Below are 22923 nucleotides of genomic sequence, written 5' to 3' on the forward strand. Positions count from 1 at the left end.
GCTTAAAAAAAGAGATGCAGAGGAAAACAAACATCTACAACCAAAAAATGACACAAAGAAACAGCACCGCAAAACTCAAAAAAAGTTAGGAATCAAGGGTCAAGGGACCTACCAACACAGAATTATCCAACAAGATCTCCTGCACAAAAACAAATGACACACCAGTCATGACAAAACCAAAAGATAAATATTAGGATGACTTTGACAACAGTCAGCTAAGCATTAAAATATAAATGTTGATAGTTATTATTTAAATTGGCTTAGCTTCAGCTTAAAAATTTGCCACAAATATTTTATTTTCCAACAAAATGAGTTGAGCCAAGTTTTTGAAAATAGTCAACTCAAGAACTCTAAGACGTAAATATATAATTTTAAAATGTACATGTGATTAATTTTAGGTTTTTCTTCAGAATCTCTGATTAAGCCTCAGTATCAAACCCAATCAAGTAGACGTAAGTGTTGAGAGGAGTGATCTGGATTGCATTCACATGAACAGGTGTCCAGCAAGAGGCAAAGTTAATGGTTTACCTCATCAGAAGTTAATTATAGTTTAACTCTTAGAAGCCAAGTTTTAAAACTAAGAGTATTCAGAATTGCTAGTGTAGCTAAGGCCAAGTTTAGAACGGAAGCTAAAGAGCATGCAGTTAAAGGAAAATACTTCCCAGTAAGATTTTTGCCTAATGATGAAATGCAATTTCCTTACTTTGGTGAATACTCTAAAGTATAATAAATTCAATCTAATAAATTCAGAATAAATTACTAACCAAAATATTGAGACACTAAATTAATACACTATAGTGATAATTTTTGACTATGATTGTGTATTAAAAAAATCATTTTACAGCTTGAATATTATGAGTTAACATACGATTCGTAACTGTTACTTCAGATTTTCTCACTTGCTCTAATGTACCCAAAAGAAAAGTCTGATAATATAATAATCTCTATTCTTTTTCATATGTAACTTTTTTTTGATGCCTATTTTTTTTTCCTGCAGTAAATATGTACCCTTTTTTGATTTGGGAAGGGAAAAAGTTAATAAGTTTGATCAGATTTTATTTATTTATATTTTTGAGACAGTGTCTTGCTCCATTGCCCAGGGTGGAGTGCAGTGGCGCAATCATGGCTCACTGTTGCCTCAACATCCTGGATTCAGGTGATCCTCCCACCTCAGCCTCCCAAGTAGTAGTGGGACTACAGGTGCACACTGCCATGCCTGGATAATTTTCTTAAAATTTTTTGTAGAGACAAGGTCTCAGTATGTTCCCCAGGCTGGTTTTGAACTCCTGGGCTCAAATGATCCTTCTACCTTGACCTCCCAAAGTGCTGGAACTACAGGTGTGAGCCATTGTGCCCAGCTGATCAGATTTTATTCATCATGAATTAATGGGTTATTCTTGTTCTTCATTTCTCAATAGACTTTAATTAATAAAAAAAAATCATGTATCAGGTAAAGGAGAAATTTTATAGGTAATTAATGGAAATCTTCTACAAGACAAGAAGAAAAAACAGCAGTATCACTTAATTTAAATGGAGAGTAAAAGATCAAATGCAAAGGAGTGAAAAATTTTTCAATAACTGGTTTTAGGAATGACTCTTCAAATATAAAAGTAATATTCCTGGGGAAGAGTCCCTGAATGGTACAGGTAAAATCCTTTTCCTGTAAGTGCTGTTTTCCCTAATACATGATTGACCCAGATCTAAAAAAATACAGGAACAAAAGTTTCTATCAGAAAGTCAGTCACATTCTCTTTTTAAAGTTTTATTGGGCTAGGCATGGTGGCTCACACCTGTAATCCCAGCACTTTGTGGGGCTGAGGCAGGAGGATGGCTTGAGACCAGAAGTTCAAGACCAGCCTGGGTAACATAGCAAGACCCTGTCTCTACAAAAAAGAAAAGAAATTAGCTAGGTGTGGTGGTACATTCCTGTAGTCCTAGCTACTTCGGAGGCTGAAGGGGGAGGATCACTTGAGCCCAGGAGTTCGAGGCTACTGTGAGCTATGATTGCACCACCGCACTCCAGCCTGACAAAGTGAGACTGTGCCTCTAAAATAAATAAATAAATAGTTTTATATGACTATCAGTATCAATAATTAATATAATAATATACTGTATGTTGAAGACACATGTCAAGACAGCAAAGGCAACTACCATTATTGAGTACTAACGAAATGCCTGAGACATTTGCCTTTACAAGCAGCATTTTGTGTAATCCTCATGTTTTGCAGACAAGGTAGCTGAGGCTAGAAGAGATTACGGGACTTCCCTAAAGGTGCACAGCTAGGAGGTGGCAGAGTTGAGATAAGATCTATCCCTAAAATCTACAAAGGTAGTATGGAATAATAAAATGAGGACTGAAGGAGGAGTCCAGAAACCCACAATGTAGATTTAGCCACCACTTAGGTGAGCTAGATGTGTTACTTTATTTAACTTTTCAGTCTTCAGTTTATCTTTTTACTGAGAAGATTGGTTTTAATAATGCAAACACCATTCTACAAAAGTAGGGATAATCTATATGACAGATTTTTAAGATTCTGAGGTTCTTTCAAGCTCTGAAATGCTGCATGTTGTGCCTCAAGCTTGAAAATGAAAGGTCTATATAATGATTTTCAACAGTCACGTTACTAATGGGAGCATGCTACGAACACCGCAGGAGTAGAAAAATTTGAAAAGCAATGGTGCCAATTTATAATTCCAAATGCAACTCAATTTTTGAGGCAAGTCCAGATAGAAACTGGTGACATGGTAAATCTTTTTTTTTTTTTTTTCCTGAGATGGAGTTTCACTCTTGTTGCCCAGGCTGGAGTGCCAATGGCACGATCTCAGCTCACTGCAACCTCCACCTCCCGGGTTCAAGCGATTCTCCTGGCTCAGCCTCCCGAGTAGCTGGGATTACAGGCACCCACCACCACGCCCAGCTAATTTTTGTATTTTTAGTAGAGACGGGGTTTCACCATGTTGGCCAGGCTGATCTGCCCACCTTGGCCTCCCAAAGTGCTGGGATTACAGGCATGAGCCACTGCGCCCGGCCAGGGGAAGTCTTAAAACCAATGGCAATGAACCACTTCAAAGGAACTTCTGGTTGATGGCCTTTATCTTTCTACATTCAGTAGATACAATATTAGAAGCCAGATATTGATGCATATGTTGCTGGAATATTAAGGAAAAGTGTTATTTCTCCATCTGGGATGCAAAGAACTTAGAATAGATGAAAAAGAAGAAAAAAAGACAGGTGACCACATAGAGTTTTGCATGTCCTACAGCATTTATATAGCACGTGGGACATTATAAGCACCCAATATGTGTTCATTGATTTATGAATAAATATTCCAAATATCAAGTTCAACAATGGGAGAAAAATTAACAGAAGAGAGACTTAGGAGCTGATTGCATGAAAGCTGCCCCCTACTCCCGAAAAAGACTAGAACTGAGGGGAAATAGCTACGTATATAACACATAACTTTGTACATAGTCTAGAGTATAATTAAAATGTCTACTGGAATAAATCTAAGATTCAAATAAAAGAAACTAAGAGCTTGTTTACAATTCTATACTCACACAGAGGCAGCTAACCAGGCTAGACAAGTTGACATGTCGTGGAGCAAACATATGAAGCTGCTGAAGGCAAGAGATGGCCTGAGCTTGAACAAGGCAGTCTGGGTTATCTTGCATTACTGCACAACCCAGTAGACAGGAAGTCCTTAAGGTAGAAATTGAAGTACTGTTACCTAAAATAAAAAGCAGAAAGCTTTTAATAATCGGCCTATAAAAACATTACTCTTTAAACATATATTACAGGTTTTAAAATTTACTTCCAGTTTAAACATATATTACAGGTTTTAAAATTTACAGTCACTACGAATCTGTGATGTACAATTTCTTCTACAAAAGTAGGGATAATCTAAGTTACAGATTGTTAGATTAGTTATTCTTTTTTTTTTTTTTTTTTTGAGACAGAGTCTCAGTCTGTTGCCCAGGCTGGAGTGCGATGGTGCCATTTCGGCTCACAGCAACCCCCGGCTTCCGGGTTCAAGTGATTCTCCTGTCTCCGGTCTCCCGAGTAGCTGGGACTACAGGTGCACACCACCATGCCTGGCTAATTTTTCATATTTTTAGCAGAGACGGGGTTTCACCATGTTGGCCAGGCTGGTCTCGAACTCCTGAGATCCAGTGATCCACCTGCCTCAGCTTCCCAAAGTGCTAGGATTACAGGCGAAAGCCACAGCGCCTGACCTACTTTAGTTATTCTTAATCTGAAAAGTTTATTACAACACAAATTATTAGGCAAAGAAGAACCTAAGACTATCAGTAGGTTATACCAAATTTTCATAAAAAGAGGAATTAGAAATTGCCAATAAACTTAGCCTCACTTGTATTAGTTAAGAATTACTTTCACGTATTATAATCATGTAATACTATGCAATTTGAACAGCTCGTAATATTTGAAATTTTGGACTTAGCCATTTACTTCTTAAATAGAGAACACAGCTCTTTGGATGATTCTGCTTCATGTCTGTCATTTTAACTGTTAAGGAAGGCATCTTTAGGAGATATGTAATTGTCTAAATATTGTACTCTGTCTTTTCAAGGTAAGAGAAATCAGGCTGAATGGCATTTATACATTCATTTAACAAAACATACAGCACCTATCACGTGCCAAGCATACAGACTAGGAACTGAATTCATTTTTATGTGTATTATTTTTAATGTAAAACATCACAAAAGCAGCTATGCACACCTTGTAGCTCTGGACCTAACGTGGTAATAAGGGCATTCAAACAGCGACCAAGGCTTTGGTGAACTTCAGCATGAGTAGGAGGTACATTTAACAACAACATTATAATAAGAGAAAGGGTAGGTTCCACATGCACATAATAGAGTGGGCCAGCAGAATCAATGATCAATGATAGAGAATGTAATGCCCAGGTCTGTAATGACAAAGAAAAACAATTAAAAACATTACAGCAGCATTAAGAAACATAAAATACATTAACTTGTTCTTTTGTTGAAGCAAGTGATAAAGTAACAGCAAATGTGAATGCTACTACTAATGTGGAAAGAGAAATGGAGGACTTCCAACTCAGAGGCAATCATCCAGTTTAGAATGACATAGTTCATCATTAAGAATTGCAAGTAATAGTTGGTACTTCAGCTAACAGTTTGAATCAAATCTAGTTTGTTGAAAAATTGTTTATTGTTTAATCTATAGAAAGAATGAAAATTCAAGTTTTTAAAAAGATTCAACAAAATCTACAATTACATTCAACAATATGGACAAATCTCTTGAACATAATGTTGAGTGAAGAAAACCACACATAAAAGAATATATGTTGTATGATTCCATTTACATAAAGTATAGAAGCAAGCAAAACTAATTTATGCTGTTGCAAATAAGGATAGTGGTTATCCTTGGTGGGGGCAGGTAGTTAACTAGAAGACAGTGTGAGAAGTGTGTATGGGGTATTGATAATAGACTGTTTCTTGATTTCGGGTGGTGGTTACATAATGTACTGTTTGTACATAGATATGTACATTTATGGCAGGTGCGCACACACGTGCACACACACACACACAATGGTTTAAATGAAAAAAGACTGGTCATATACTGATAACCACTGAAGTTAGGTGATGAGTATAATAGATTCATTATAGTATACTTTCTAATTTTGTGTATGTTTTAATGTTCTATAACAAGAAGTAAATTAAAAGCTCTCTCTTCAGAAAATGAACTGAAAAAGTTTTATTCCTCTTATCAATGGATGTATAAGAAAGCTTACAGTACTTTAAATGCTGCAAAAATGAGCTTCTATTTGTTAGGTGAGAGAGAGCAATCAAGAAAATTCAGAAATGACACTGACAGCCATGGAAAGTATATGAATTAATCAACAAAAAAGGTATTCAATATAAAACTAGGTACACTCAGAATAGACTTCTTGAAGAGAGAGAAGAAGAATATAATAGAAGCAAAAAGTGCTATATATAAAGACGGGTGAAAAATGGAAACCTTGTAAGTCAATTCAGTCAAGTACTAGATGAAGTGGAGGAGGCGAGTAGTAATACGGTAATTCAGAGGGGGAAAGCTAACTGGATTAAAGCTTGGTGAGATGGTGGCTATACTGGATCTTAAAAGACTAAAAGATGTGGAATATCAAATAGGCATGTAAGGAGAGAAGAGAAAAAGAAAAGGTAAATGTAGACATGAGAATGACATGTGGATAAATCATCTGTAGAAGTCAACACTTTGAGGTAGTAACAGAAAACATCTGTGGGGTCAGTTGATGGGACTGGAATAAAGAAGTTGATTCAAGAAGGAATAAGCACTTTGTCAAGCTTTTCTGCAGGGAAGTGGCAAGATGATAATCTTTTAGGAAAACGAATTTAGCCTTATATCTAGAGAGAGTTGGAAACAAAAGGACCTAAAAATGTGACAAATTAGGAGGCTATGACAGTAATTTGGCACACATTAATAAGGGAGACAGATAAGACGACAGAAGGGGAGTAAAAGAACGGGAGAAATAAAAATCATTCCATATTTGATTAAGATAGGAGAATGATGATTTTACTGACAGAAATAGGTAAGATATGTACAACGATATGGCAAAGTGGTTAAGAACAGGAGTTTGGAGTCTATGACTTGTGTTCTTGATCTGATTCCATGATTTATTAGCTTTTCAGTTGTGAGCAAGTTGCTTAGCTTCCTAAGCCTCAGTTTTATTTCCCCATAATGGGCTATACACACCCTAATAAATTATTACAAGGACTAAAAGAATTACTATGAGACTTAGAAGAATGTATCGTAACACCTGGTACCTATTAAGCTCTTTAAAATAGTAGATGCTGTTATTATTATTTATTACTATTATTATTTTTGAGACAGGGTCTGGTTCTGTTGCCTAGGCTGGAGCGTAGTGGCACAATCTGGACTTATGGCAACCTCTGTCTCCCCGGCTCAAGCCATCCTCCCACCTCAGCCTCCTGAGTAGCTGAGACCACAGATGCATACCATCATGCCCAGCTAATTTTTGTATCTTTTGTAGAGACAGTGTTTTACCATGTTGCCCAGACTGGTCTTGAACTCCTGAGCTCAAGCAATCTGCCTGCCTCGGCGTCCTGAAGTGTGAGATTATGGGCGTAAGCCACCACTTCTAGCCCAAAGCTATCATTAAGATGGAACAGAGATACATTTTCAGAAAAACACACTGAAATTGACTTCAGACTCTGAGTGTGGGGGAAGATTTTAATTTTAAAAATCCACCAAGGTTAACAATGGCTTCCACAATTACTATGGGAGGAAACTATATTCATAAATTATTAATGTTCAATATAAACACAATCTGCATCATCTAAAAATCATGAATTTCAAGGGAAGTATCACATGAGGTACCCACCTGCACATCAGGAGAAGTGCTGTCCTGCGCCAAAGTATAAAGGATTGCAATACAAGAATTTAGGTGTTGAGAAGAACTTATTCCTCCTAAATACCTATGTAGGGACCCCAAGGCCAATGAGTGTCCTGTTCTGGTAACCACATCCCTTGCTGATTTCAATCTGTAAATATAAAAATAAAAATAAACGCTAATCACTGCAAAAGAAAAAAAACACAAAAACTAATGCATGTACATTGTCACTTAGGCAAAACTTTTTATATGGATAGTTGCAAAATTTAGAAATACATTTTTGGCTAACTAATAAAAAATTCTGAAGTAACCGAAAGGCATCTTGCAAAGGAAAACATTTTGAATCAAAATGTCCTCATATTATTAATGATTAGTTTAGTATGAGCAGTTTCAATGTCTTTCATATATATACATGAAGAAGGTTTTTAAGATAAGCATTATTATTACTTTATCATTAAGTTACATTTTAAAAACTCAAATGCTGAGATACTTTAATTTCATAGAGTTTCAACTTAATTTTGATGTTAAAATTAAATAGGCTAGGTGTGGTAGCTCACGCCTGTACTCTCAGCACTTTGGGAGGCCAAGGCGGGAGGATCACTTCAACCCAGGAGTTTGAGATCAGCCTGGACAACATAATGAGACCCTGTCTCTACTGAAAAAAAAAATTGTTTTAATTAACTGGGCATAGTGTCACAAGCCTGTAGTCCCAGTCACTCGGGAGGCTGAGGCTGGAGTATTGCTGGAGTCCAGGAGTTCGAGGCTGCAGTGAGCCACGATCACACCACTGTACTCCAACCTGGGTGACAGAGCAAGACCTTGTATCGAAAATAAATAAAATTAAATGCAAGAGAAGTTAATGTTTATTAGGAATTTTCTATGTACTGTGTGCTCATTTAAGTGGTTTATATTTAGCCCTTCTTTAATCCTCTCAACAACCCTGGAATTCATACTATTATCAGTTCCTGTTTATAGATGAGGAAACCAAAATGAAAGCTCAAATAGCTCTCACAAAATAACCAACTATCAAATGGTAGAGTTGGGATTAGAGCCAAGTTAATAACCTGACTCCATCCTTCAAATCAGACACACATATTCAGTAGGCTCCAAGGTCAAAGTGCTATCAATACTACCACCACCACTCCTAATATAACTTATTATACATATATAACTAATATAACCACAAAGTTTTATTTGTAGGCTTTTTTCCCATATTACTTTTATATTTACTATCTCATTTACCTTAACATTCTTAAGTAGGTAGCGCAGTACCTCCTGGAATAGAAGAACACTGGCTGAGAGGATTAAGTAATCTACTAAAACTTATACAACTGATAGAAATGAAAGTACAGGCCAGGAGCAATGGTCCACGCTTTTAATCCCAGCACTTTGGGAGGCTGAGGCGGGCGGATCACAAGGTCAGGAGTTCGAGACCAGCCTGGCTAGCATGGAGAAACCCCGCCTCTACTAAAAAAATACAAAAAGTAGCCGGGTGGTGGCACATGCCTGTAATCCCAGCTACTCGCGAGGCTGAGGCTGATGGCGTGAACCTGGGAGGCAGAGCTTGCAGTAAGCCGAGATTGCGCCACTGCACTCCAGCCTGGGCGACAGGGCGAGACTCCGCCTCAAAAAAAAAAAAGACATGAAAGTACCATTTGTTTCCTCATCTGCAGCCTACAGCCTTTTCTTTTTCCTGTAGTTTGTTCTTATTACTTATCATATATGTTTTACATTATAAAACTGTATAAATATTTCACTATCCTAGAGTCCATCCCATTGATGATCAATTACATCACTCATATAGATTCTGATCTTTCTTATTATATAAAGACTATAGCTGAAATAGTAGTTGTTTTATGTGCCAAGACCAGCTGGCCAATTTTTATTTTCTTTCCTTTAAAGCAGTCAACATTTGACAATTTTTCTTTTCTTAGTTAAATCTCAGAATGAAGATCTTACTAGTTCCAACAAGCCAGAAAGCTATACCCAGTTTTGAAACATAGCCTCTGAATATTAAATAAGAAATTCACTTACTTGTCAAAGCTAACTTGAGCTAATCCAGCAGCAAAAGCTCCATCATCTACCACTTGGGCTAATCTAGCCCATGACTCTGCAGCTGCACATCTCAGCAAGGGGTTGGGGCTTTCTAGGGCTCCCGTAACTAATGTTAAGGCAAATCTTTTCATTTCTTCTGGACCTAAACATCCCTTGGAGCCAGCCACGTACTGAAATATGTAAAGAACAACCCAAACTTACAATTGTAGTAAATTCTCATATCCAGTTAGGAATGTACATTCTGGTTAACCAAATCCAAATATGTTCATACTTGGATTACTACTTAAAAACAAATAAGAACACAAAAATCCACACTGATAATACAAATATAATTTCATTTTTTTTTACAAAGCACTTTAGAATTTTAAACCTCCAGGCAGCAATACGGTAATCAATTATCATTAAGGTATAAATGGTTTGAAAGAACATTAACAGAGATGTCCACAAAATAAGCGACTAATGAAGTCTATTATATTTTACTGCGCATAGAAACGGTAAGTCATAAGTAACAATGAGCTGGATTTGGTCCACAGGCCATAGTCTATCAATCCCTGGCCCAGGATATCAGGATTGGTAGGTTAATGCATGGCTCTATGCAGAGATTATAGGTTTGATTTCTAACAAGTTTTATGTGGACAAAAAGTAAAAGGAGAATTCCAAATCCTGAAAACTTTTCATCAAGAGATTAAGAAAAATGAAGGAAAAAAGAGCATTTTAAAAACATCATCCTCCGACAAACTTCATTGGCTACAAATTTTTTAAAAAATGAAGCCAACATTTAAATAAAAAAATAATAATTACCTTCAAGAAACTAGAAACTGAAGAAACAACATGTAACTGAACCACTTGCTGACGAGCTCCTTTTGTGTGCTTTATACTGTCCAAAAGCTGTTCCAATATAAGAAGCCTACAATCAGAAATAACAGGATTTAAAAGCAAGTAGGTAAGTTTTTGTTTGTTTGTTTGTTTGAGACGGAGTCTCACTCTGTCACCCAGGCTAGAGTATACTGGCACCATCTCGGCTCACTACAACCTCCACCTTCCTGGCTCAAGAGATTCTCTCACCTGAGTCTCCCAAGTAGCTGGGATTACAGGTGTGTACCACCACACCCGGTTAATTTTTGTATTTTTAGTAGAGTAGTAGTAGTTTCACCATGTTGGCCAGGCTGGTCTTGAACTCCTGATCTCAAGTGATCCGCCCACCTTGGCCTCCCAAAGGGCTGGGATTACAGGTGTGAACCACTGCCCCTGGCCTCTCAATACCATTTAAACTTCACACTTTAGGTTCTTTAAACTACTGCAGTAATTCTAAGCATGAGAATGCACATTCCAATAACTGGAAAACTAAAATTTGAGGAGATAATACCAACAAATGTAGTCAATATTGATATAACTCCACAAATATTATATGTAACACATAGCCTCACAGAATTCAAGGCAGGAAGATTGCTTGAAGCTAGGAGTTTACGACCAGCCTGGGCAACACAGTGAGACCTCTGATGCTACAAGAAATCAAAAAGTTAGCTAGGCATAGTGGCACATGACTGTAGTCCTAGCTACCCAGGAGGCTGAAGCAGAAGGGTCACTTGAGCCCAGGAGTTCAAGGTTACAGTGAGCTATGATCATGCCACTGTACTCCAGCCTGGGTGACAAAGCAAGATCCTGTCTCAGAGAAAGAAAGAAAGAAAAAAAAAACAATAAAAATGATGTGAAAAGTGCTAAAAAGGTAATGTTAAATGAAAAAAGCAAGAGTTAAAATTGTTTTACATATAGTATAGTCCCAAGTATATTTTCAAAGCATAGTTGGGGATCCAAAGAGCTATGGTGCTTCTGGTTAGCTATAGATGCCATCATAGCTCATTGCAGCCTCAACCTCCTGGGCTTAAGTGATCCTCCAGCCTCAGCCACCAAAGTACCTGAGAGTATAGGAACACATTACCCACACCCTGCTAATTTTTTTTTTTTTTTTTTTAAAGAGATGATATCTCACTATGTTGCTTAGGCTGGTCTTGAACTCCTAAGCTCAAGCGATCCTCCAGCCTCGGCCTCTGAAAGTGCTAGGATTATAGGGGTAAACCACTGTGCCTGGTCATTTTTCTTCTTTTATAATGTTTGTGAATCCAAATTTCATTATATACACATACTAAAATTTATTCAACCACTCTGCTACTGGTGAGAAAAATGTTCGAATTTTCACAATTCTAATTAAGATAAATACACACAATATTTCATGTCCTTATAGCACAGAGGTTTTAATTCCTTATGTCAAGATTAAATACATGTAACCATAAAATAAACCACCCCATCTTACCATTAATTTCTCTTTAAAACATTGTTTCTGTGCCCTATACTTCATTTTCCCTCTTTTCTCCCTTTAAATGAGAAACCTGAAATACGCTGAAGATAACTTTTTCAGTTGTAAATTATCTTGATGGCAGGAAGCTTATAATTTTATCTTCATCTCCCTAATATCTTGTGTTTGGCATGTAGTAGGCAGTCAGGTGTGCTTATTAAGCAAGCATAAAAGACAACAGCATCAGGTAATTAAACACACGGCATGACTGGCTGAACATGAAAATATGGATATACTTTCATCTGACCTTCATGTACTTTCAATAACATCCCTAAGTCCTTTAAAACTAGATCTCCATCATTCTGCTGAGGCTACAAGGCAAGCTGTCCTGTAAATGGCAATTTTATTATCAAATCAGAATAGACATGGGGATCGTGCCTTTAAAAAACCTAACTGTACAAGGAGTTAAAGAGTAAAAAGGAAGGTATCGAGGCTATGTGTACATCATAAGGGTTGGGGAAAGCAGTATGTATAAAATCAATTTATAAAATGTAATAAAGGCCAGGCGCAATGGCAAACACCTACAATCCCAGCACTTTAGGAAGCCGAGGTGGGAAGATCACCTGATGTCAGGAGTTTGAGACCAGCCTGGACAACATGGTGAAACTCCATCTCTATTAAAAATATAAAAACTAGCCAGGCGTGGTGGCATGTGCCTGTACTCCCAGCTACTTGGGAGGCTGAGGCAGGAGAACTGCTTGAGCCAAGAGTGGAGGTTGCAGTGAGCTGAGATGGCACCGCTGTACTCCAGCCTGGGTGACAAAGCGAGACTCCATCTCCAAAAATAAAAAATAAAAATAAAAATAAAATGTAATAAAAATGGTGGAACACTAAGAATACTTAGAAAAGTACTTATTTCCTTACTTCAAGGTTAATTGTATTTATCGTAATAAATTTGAAAAACTCAGAAAAGCACATTAAAAAAAATAAAATTTACCCCAAATCCCACCATCTACAAAGAGCCGCCATTAACATTTTGACATCTTTGTTCTTTTCTCCCTTAGACATATGAGTATAATTTTTAGAAAACAGAGATCGTATTGTACATACTTTGTTAATAACTTGTTTTGTTTCCCCTAAACAATATTATCAGGGATTTTCCCATCTTATTAACTATTATATGGTTTTACTATAATAGTATTACTGAATAGCTACTAGTATTGTATATTCTGGCAACATAATTTATTTAACCAACTTCCTAGTTTGGGACATTTAGGCTATTTCTAATTTTTCTTATTACAAATAACATGCTAAGTATCTTGCATATGAACATTTTTCTGGTGGCTCATGCCTGTAATTCTAGCACTTTGGGCGGCAGAGGCAGGAGGATCGCTTGAGCCCATGAGTTCGAGACCAGCCTAGGCAACATAGTGAGACCTTATCTCCACTAAAAAGAAAAAAAATTAGCCAGTGTATTGGTGCCTGACTGTAGACCCAGCTACTTAGGAAGCTGAGGCAGGACGATTGCTTGAGCTTGGGAGACTGAAGCTGCAGTGAGGCAAAATAGCACCACTGCACTCCTGCCTGGATGACAGAATGAGACGTTGCCTCAAAAAAAATCACAAAAACAAACAAGAAAAGTTTTCTGCCCATTGTTTAAGTCCATATTTAAGGCATTTTTTGTTTTTTTTGAGAGGGAGTCTCGCTCTGTCGCCCAGGCTGGAGTGCAGTGGTGCGATCTCAACTCACTGCAAGCTCTGCCTCCCAGGTTCATGCCATTCTTGTGTCTCAGCCTCCTGAGTAGCTGGGACTACAGGCGCCCGCACTACACCTGGCTAATTTTTTTTTTATTTTTAGTAGAGACGGGGTTTCACCGTGTTAACCAGGATGGTCTTGATCTCTTGGCCTCGTGATCCACCCGCCTCGGCTTCCCAAAGTGCTGGGATTACAGGAGTGAGCCACTGCGCCTGGTCGGCATTTTTTTTTTTTTTTTAAGAACATATTTATGTCCAAAGCACCCTACAGGAAGATTACGGAGGGTAAATGTGACAACAATGGGGAATTAAGAATAACTGTATGATCAAGCTCCCAAGTTTAAAAACCTATAACGTCATTATTAGATCATATCCTACATCTGTTATCGTGAAATTGTATCGCACTGGAAGTTATAAAAATACGTAAGGTTAGAGATTAAGAATTTGTTGCACTGTACTATAAGTTGACCTATACTATTATTTCTTGACCACATTCATGGACCAAAGACTACAAAACAGGATTGTCAGAGCTCAAAATCTTTTTCTTCATCCTCTGCCCCCCAATCCTGAAAGAGATTGAATACACTATTAACTAATCAAGGATTCAAGATATATGACGCCAATTCCTACAGAGATCTCAACAAAAGATTCTGATCTTCAGGAAGATGGAGATGACTTATTTTTAGTAATACTGAATTAGTACTCATAAGTAGTATCAATTATAACATATAATTATCAGTTTGGAATGAAATGATAGGTACTAAAAGTTCTGAGTCTAGATGGAATAAAAGTGCAGTTAACTGAATAAAGGGTGAAGATGTAACATTTGAAAATGTTGATTTATTTTACATTATACATTTTACATTATAAACCCTTTAGACAGGGGGTACACACAGTATACACAAACAAAACAGTAACCACAAACAAAAACAAAATAATACTTTTTAGAGGGTATATAATGGCAAAATTTTTTACTACTGAGAATTATAACTGTTTAAGCTTTTCCTCTCTGTCCATCCATTCCCAAGTGACATCATTTGTTGAAGCAGTCCATTTATCACAATCACCTAAGGAGTTTAAAAACTTTCAGTGCCTACCACCACAGTATGCATACCATACTAATCAGGATCTTCAGTATCTTAAAAATTTGCCTGGATAATTCCAATGTGCAAGTCAGGGGTGGAACAATCCTCAGGTGAATTAATCAACTCATTCTTTGCAATTAGATGAACATCTATTTAAAAGCAACCACAAACGCAGGCCAGGAGCAGTAGCTTACACCTGTAATCCCAGGACTTTGGGAGGCTGATGGGGGCAGATCACCTGAGGTCAGGAGTTCAAGACCAGCCTGGCCAACATGGCGAAAGCCCATCTCTACTAAAAATATAAAAATTAGCCAGGCATGGTGGCGTGTGCTGTAGTCCCAGCTACTCGGGAGGCCGAGGCAGGAGAATCACTTGAACCTGGGAGGCAGAGGTTGCAGTGAGCCGAGATGGTGCCACTGCACTCCAGCCTGGAGGTTGCAGTGAGCCGAGATGGTGCCACTGCACTCCAGCCTGGGTGACAGAGCAAAACTCTGTCTCAAAACAAAACAAAACAAAAAATAAAGTAACCACACACAGGCTGGGCATAGTGGCTCATGCCTATAATCTCAGCACTTTGGGAGGCCGAGGAGGGTGGATCACCTGAGGTCAGGAGATTGAGACCAGCTTGGCCAACATTATGAAACCCCATCTCCACTAAAAGATGCAAAAATTAGCCAGGCATGGGGGTGCATGCCTGTAATCCCAGCTACTTGGGAGGCTGAGGCAGGAGAATCACTTGAAACCCAGGAGGCCGATGTTGCAGTGAGCCACCGCACTCCAGCCTGGGCTGTCTCAAAGAAAAAAAAAGTAACCACAAACAATACATGATTGAGATCAATATTATTTCTTTTCTGTATAAAATATCTTGACTTTCCAACCGTTAAACATTTTTACGTTAGAACCCTACAGTCAGAATAGAGAGAATAAACTAATTTAAAAGACAATTACATATGCATTAATAAATTGTGCATTAATTTATATTACGTAAGTATTATTTCCAACCTTAGGACAACCACATGTTACACAACTGTTTAAACATAAGGCTAACCACAATAACAACAAAATGGCTTGAAATATTTGGTTGCTGTTTAAATTTAGATACTTTAATTAAGACCTTTCTTCTCTAGAACTCAAATGTAAGGCCGAAAAGCAAACAGCCTGATATTTTACATAAATATCATATCTGGCATAACAGGAAATTAGAAACTTAACTTCCCTATTCATGTAGTTTCTATCTTCTGGTTCTGTAACGACACCTACTGGAGACTGTGGATAACTGCTTATAACCCACTTTCTGTATCTGGGATCTTGCCAGGTCACTTCTTTATAAATATATTTTTGAGACAGTGTCTTGCTCTGTTGCTAAGGCTGGAGTGCAGTGGCGAGATCTTGGCTCACTGCAACCTCTAACTCCCAGTATCAAGCGAACCTCCCACCTCAGCCTCCTCAGTAGCTGGGACTACAGTTGCACACCACCATGCACAGCTAATTTTTTTATTTTTGTAGAGAAGGAGTTTTGCCATGTTGCCTAGGCTGCTCTTGAACTGTTGGGCTCAAGCAATTTGCCTGCCTTGGCCTCCCAAAGTGCTTGGTTACAGGTGTAACCTACTGTGCCTGGTCACCTACTATTTTTATTCCAAAATAGTTAGAATCCTGTTTGTTCCAAATTTGTTAGAATCCAAACAGAATGATAGGGTTTGCTTTTATCTGTTCTCAATGTTTTTATCAAAACAAACAAAATCTCCCCTTCCTTGAATATTCATTATTATTATTATAACTTAGGTGGGGATACAAAAACTATGAGCACATTAAAAAATTCATTAAACTTAGTAAGAAAGGATCTTCCTGAAACTGCAATTGGGCAATAAATCCGAAAAGAAAACTTCTCTAGAATAATAAAATCACTTTTTTAAGAGGAAAGGCTGTAAAAAGTATATTTTCTTTTTTGCTTTTCCACCTTAGACCCATCAAAGATAGTGGAACCATTTAAGAACAGGCTTAATTTAAATCCTTTGCTTGAAAGGCCAGCCCTGTTTCATCCACAGTAGTTATTGGTATATTAATGCAAATTAATTATTCTAAAGTAATTATATGCTCTATAAAAAGGCAGTTAGAGACTAGTTCAAATTTCATCCTCTCCATGAATCTTTCTTTGAATATTCCAAACCACTGTAATTTTCCTCTTCATTCATTAACAATTCAGTCATATATTCTCTTATCACCATAACCTTATAGTTACAGTATTACAGGAAATGCTACAAATACATTTGGAAAAAACACTATCTTTTGAAACTGAAGCTAGTAAAAATCAATATAAATTTCATTCACTTTTCTATGCAATGAAAGCAAATTATCCCAAGACCTGTTTCAGAGAGGTGTTGGTGATGAAACTAAAATATTTTTGTAAGTCTTCACCAAAGAGATAAAGGTAAATTGTCTAACTGGTATCCTCTGGAAGATATAACTGGATAAGAAGATATAATAAAAGCTATGATCTAGTCAAATGCATGGTTGTTGGTCGAGAGAGAGGAAATGAATGAATGAATCAGTGCGGATGACAGTGATTTGTAAACTATTATTAGCCACAATAGCCTATGAGAGAGATTCACTTCCCATTTCGTTTTTCAGATAGTAACAGAATTTCCTGGATAGTGGATTTTGATGCCTGAGAAATGTATATGTCCAGTTACTAATTAAGAAACTATCATTCTCAATGAGAAATCATTATCACCCTTTGGTTTTTCAAAACCAAAGTCCATTTTTTGGGGAGGACATCTTGTATTTATTAATTTTTCACATACAATAGCATAAGATGGAAATCCCTACATAGTATGAGGTATACAACATGATGTTTTTAACGAGGTTTTGCTCATATATACATTGTGAAATAGATTACCACAATCAAGTTAATTAAATATCTATTATCTTTGTGTGTGTATGTGTGTGTGTTCTAAAGCAGGGGGGCCCCAACCAGTGGGCCACGGACTGGTACTGGTCCACGGTCTGTTAGGAACTGGGCCGCACAGCAGGAGGTGAGTGGCGGGCAAGCGAGCATTATCATCTGAGCCAAACTCTTGTCAGATCAGCAGCAGCATTAGATTCTCACAGGAGTGTGAACCCTATTGTCAACTGTGCATGTGAGGGATCTAGGTTGTGCACCCCTCACAATGCCTGATGATCTGAGGTGGAACAGTTTTATCCCAAAACCTCCTCCTATCCCTACGCCATGGACAAACTGTCTTTCGCCATACTGGTCCTTGGTGCCTAAAAGGTTGGGGACCACTGGTCTAAAGTTCATTTTAAGTGAACTGATAAAAACCATTTAAAATCCCTCCAACTGAAGACAAATCCCTGGACCTTTAATGGTTCCAAAAAATTTCCAAGGTAAGAAAGCCTATGAGACCTAGTCTAAGAAAAAACCTAGTATGTGTCTTTGTAATGACTGCTCATAAATCAATATCTTATGTCATTATTTTTCATTTGTATTTTCAGCTAGATGATAAGCTGTGAGCAAAGTATTGTATCCACAACAGTTCTAGTGGTTTTAGGCATTTAATCATTTCTTATTAAATATTAGCCAAGTGAATAATTAAACAAAAACTTTTATTTCACCTTCACCTGTTATTTATAAGAAATCATTTACGCTAATGAGATCTCTGGCAACATTCTTCTTACCCACCAGTTCTCTATTATCCATTCACTGAACCATTGAAGGTATTTACCTTTGAGTTTCTCCCACATGAGCGCATACAACCCCAAAGAGCTTGGATGCAGAACTAATAACTGATAGTGCTGGAGGTAAGGGCTTAGGCACTGAATCTCCCTCTACATCTTTCTCATAAATCGAATAAGGGTCATATTCAAGACTTCCGCAAGCAACACCATTACCAAGCAGGAGCTAAAAGGGAAAAAAAGTATATAAGGTTTTAAAATCACTAATCACAGATTGAATCTACTCAAGAGTAAAAAATGGCCATACCTGTTCTTCAATAAATCTATGGTCAGTCTCTCGTAGCAAAGGACTTAATATCAAAAGATCATCCTGATGACAGAGGGGTGGAAGTAAAAATGTAGATGCTGCCACCTGAATATCAGGGGCAGTCAAGTCAGCAGCCAGCTCTCTGAGGATAGCACAGAGGTTTCCTGTTGAGTCACAGAAAAAGAGCAATTAGTACTATTAATTATCTGGTGAGAGTATGGGATTTAAAACTCAGGTTGAGCTTTAATGCACCCACTGGCCAACTTTAACATATCACAGCCGAAGATTGTATTTCTCATCCTTGAAAACTGCCCTAGAAATGACTAGCTCAACTATGTGTTGCTAGTAACAAGGTTAAGAATGGATACTAAAAAAACATCTCAAACTATGTGTGTGTGTGTACATACCTTAAGGTATAACATGACATAAAATATAAAAATAGATGTAAAAAAAGATTTACAAAAGCAGATATGTTTTTTAAAGAAGCACAGTCTGAAAAAATGTATAAGAATTAGCCTGAGGCTGGGTGTGGTGGCTCACGCCTGTAATCCCAGCACTTTGGGAGGCGAAGGTGGGTGGATCACTTGAGGTCAGGAGTTCAAGACCAGCCTGGCCAACATGGCGAAACCCCATCTCTAGTAAAAACACAAAAATTAGCCGGGCGTGGTGGCAGGTGCCTGTAACCCCAGCTACTCAGAGACTGAGGCAGGAAAATCGCTTGAATCTGGGAGGCAGAGGTTGCAATGAGCCAAGATTAGCCACTGCACTCCAGCCTGGGCAACAGAATGAGACTCCATCTCAAGACAAAAAAAAAAAAAAAAAAAAAAAAAAAAGAATTATCCTGAGAAAACTTAGACATGTTATTATGGAAAATTTCAAACATAAATAAATAATAGTACTATGATGATGCCTGCCCCTATCCCATCCAGCATATGCTCATTATTCATCTTTACCAGCTGCAACAGTATTATTTCACCTACATCCCCATTCCTGATCCCACATTTCTCCACATTATTTTTAAGAAAACCCTAGGCAGCACATCATTTCATCCATAAATATTTCACCGTCTATCATTAAAGTGAAATACATTTTATTTTGAACATAATCCTGCTATCATAATCTCATGTTGTAAAAAAAAAAAAAAAAAGCCACTGAACATCAGGTACCCATTCAGTATTCAAATTTCCAACGATCTCATAAACACCTGTTTTTGTTTGCTTCCGTGTTTGAATCTAGATCTAAGTAAGGTGTACACATTGCAGCTAGTTTATCTTGTCTCTTTCAATTTAGTATTCTCCCTATACCTTTCCCCTCACTGGTAATTTATTTGAAGAAACAAGGTTATTTGTTTTGTACAATTTTCTACAGTCTGGGTTTTTATGATTATAGGCCCCTGGTATAGCTTAATTTGTTCTTCTATCTGTACTTTTTTAAAAAAATAAATTGGTAGTTGTATCTAGACGGGGCTCATTTTTGCTTTTGGTGGTGGGCAGGGTGGGGTGCAGGTTAGTTCATAAGTGGTATTGTGTTCTCCCATAACACAGGAGACAACATATGGTTGCCTCTCTAACATATAGACATTGAAAAGCTGATCCATTTATCACATTAACTGCAATGATCACCTCAAAGATGTTTTATCCTAATTTCTGTCAGGTTATCAAAAAATCTTATCCACAGAGAGCTTAAATGGCTTTTGCCAGTTTGTAACTTAAGTACTGCAGGAATGAGTAAAAATTCCCTTAGAAAAATGTTTATACTCTTCGAAGTATTTCTTTGAGCAATTGCACCAGGATGAAATGAGGACTGAATCCACTGATCAGAAGTGGTAGGATGAGTTAGGAAGGGTTTACTTGCCATCACTTTCTGTATCATTAGCATCAGTAACAGTAGTAACAACAAATATTTATTGAAGTTTACTTTTTTTTTTTTTTTAAGAGATGAGGTCTCACAATATTGTCCAGGCTAATCTCTAAATCCAAGCCTCAAGTGATCCTCCTGTCTCCGCCTCCTGAATAGCTGAGATTACACACGGTGCTTGGCTTACTGAATACTTAATACGTGTTGGGAAATGTCCTAAAAGCTTTACATATAACCTTCATAGTAACCTAATAAGGTCAGGTTAGTATATTGTTTTACAGGTAAGGAAACAGGAACAGGGAATTTATTACTTGCCAGAGATCATATGGTGATCACATAGCTGTCAGACTGAAACCCAGTTAATCAGGCTCCAGAATTTGAGCTTTTAACCACCGTGCTGAATCACTTATTCATCCAAATTGTGTTTAATATGCTACAGAGAAAAATTTTATTATATTTAATCTTCCTTTCAAGAAGGTATACACTATGGGATACCAATATATACATATAATAGGAAGGTAGGAACTATTATGTTTCATAAAAGATAAAAACAAAAGCACTGTTAAATTTAGGGAAGAAGAGATTACATACAGGAATTAGGAAGAGTGGACAGGGATCAGTGAAGTCATAATGACTGAGCAAATGACAGTTGCTCAAAGGAATGTCTAAGTTTAGTTACCAGTATATGACACTCAGCAAAATAATTCTGTTGGTAGTACAATATACAAGGTATGCTTGTTTCTATGGCTATGTGTGAAAACAGTAGAAAATCTCTGCTTCTCAGTTAAAAGTGATTACTTTCCCAACTGTCCCTGGAAAAAGTACCTAAAAATAATTAAGATAATTTTGAAATGCAAATAAGCTTTTGTATAAAAATGCATCACTAACTTGCTGATGAGTTATTTTCAATGTAGAGAATATTAAGATATTTGAAAATAAATCCATACCAAAACTAAGACAGGAAATAAAAACTAAGAACTCAATTTTTACTCCAATCCTTCGGAAAACTAAGTCACTCTAAGACTCTAAATCTACATCTGCTGGATAGTCATGAAGAAAAGTTATTTCAATTCTTAAATACATTCCACGTGGCAAAAGCAATTTCTTACTATGTCCTAGAAACTGACTCTTTGACAACACATTGGAGGAACCAATAAAATCAGAACTTTATTTATTTATTTATTTAGAGATGGAATCTCACTCTGCCACCCAGGCTGCAGTGCAGTGGCACGATCTCGGCTCACTGCAACCTTTGTCTCCCAGGTTCAAACGATTCTCCTGCCTCAGCCTCCTAAGTAGCTGGGACTACAGGCATGTGCCACCATGCCCAGCTAATTATTTTGTGTATTTTTAGTAGAGATGGGATTTCACCATGTTGGCCAGGCTGGTCTCGAATTCCTGACCTCAAATGATCCATTTGTCTTAGCCTCCCAATGTGCTGGGATTATAGGTGTGAGCCAATGTACCTGGCCTAGAGTTTGTTTCTTCCAGAAGTTCATAGTAAGTCCTGACTGTCTCCTAATGAACACTGTGGAACTGATTTGAAATATATCCTTTAGGACTCCTGATTGCATTTCCAAACTCCAATTCTGAGAAAATCCAAGTTAAAAAAAAAAAAGTAGAAGACTTCAAGACTTTTTCCTCTAATTCAAGTTTTTTTAAGGGTAAGACTTACATTATCAGGCCAGGCCCAGTGGCTCATGACCGTAATCCCAACACTTTGAGAGGCTGAGGTGGGAGGATCACTTAAGCCCAGAAATTTGAGAACAACCTGGGCAGCACAGCAAGACCTCATCTCTATAAATGACAAAAACAAACAAACAAACAAAAAAAAAAAAACGAGCTGGGAGTGGTGGTGTACACCTGCAGTCCCAGCTACTTGGGAGGCTGAGGTGGGAGGATGACTTGAGCCTGGGAGGTCGAGGCTGCAGTGAGCCATGATCACACAACTGCACTCCAGTCTGGCTGACAGAGTGAGGCCCCGTCTCAAAAAAAAAAAAAAAAAAAAAAAGACTTCCATTATTTATCAGAAGATACACTGTAGATTTTAAGTCGAGATTCTTGTATTCCTAAATGTTTATTGAAGAGTTGAGCAGCAGTCCTTTTGGCTGGGCACAGTGGCTTATGCCTCCAATCCTAGAACTTTAGGAGGCCAAGGAGGGTGAATCACCTGAGGTCAGGAGTTCACACCTGTAATCCCAGCGCTTTGGGAGGCTGAGGAGGATGGATCATATGAGGTAAGGCGTTTGAGACCAGCCTGGCCAACATGGTGAAACCCCGTCTCTATTAAAAATACAAAAAAATTAGCCAGGCATGGTAGCGCATGCCTGTAGTTCCAGCTACTCCGGAGGCTGAGGCAGGAAAATCGTTTGAACACAGGAGGCAGAGGTTTCAGTGAGCCGAGATCACGCCACTGCACTCCAGCCTGGGGGACAGAGCAAGACTCTGTCTACAAAAAAAAAAAAAAAGTTTATTTTAGTCTGAAAATAAATTTCAAGATACT

The 22923-nt window shown here is 37.7% G+C and overlaps 1 protein-coding gene across 12 annotated transcripts in view; it reads right to left on the bottom strand.

The window, feature by feature from the left end:
• HEATR5A (HEAT repeat containing 5A) overlaps nucleotides 1-22923 on the bottom strand; it is a 129183-nt gene that overhangs the window by 48834 nt on the left and 57426 nt on the right. For all 12 annotated transcript variants that reach the window (XR_010109794.1, XR_010109793.1, XM_055097455.2 and 9 more), the window contains exons 15-21: nucleotides 18564-18727; nucleotides 18307-18482; nucleotides 10254-10359; nucleotides 9432-9622; nucleotides 7389-7548; nucleotides 4739-4928; nucleotides 3559-3728 (exon numbers count right to left, since the gene is read on the bottom strand). Coding sequence is in view for 10 of the 12 variants with exons in the window: in XM_055097455.2 (XP_054953430.1) it covers nucleotides 3559-3728; nucleotides 4739-4928; nucleotides 7389-7548; nucleotides 9432-9622; nucleotides 10254-10359; nucleotides 18307-18482; nucleotides 18564-18727 (1157 nt within the window). In the remaining 2 variants the exon portion in view is untranslated. The remainder of the gene's footprint in view (nucleotides 1-3558; nucleotides 3729-4738; nucleotides 4929-7388; nucleotides 7549-9431; nucleotides 9623-10253; nucleotides 10360-18306; nucleotides 18483-18563; nucleotides 18728-22923) is intronic.

Source organism: Pan paniscus, chromosome 15 (genome assembly GCF_029289425.2).
Source record: "Pan paniscus chromosome 15, NHGRI_mPanPan1-v2.0_pri, whole genome shotgun sequence".
NCBI lineage: Eukaryota > Metazoa > Chordata > Mammalia > Primates > Hominidae > Pan > Pan paniscus.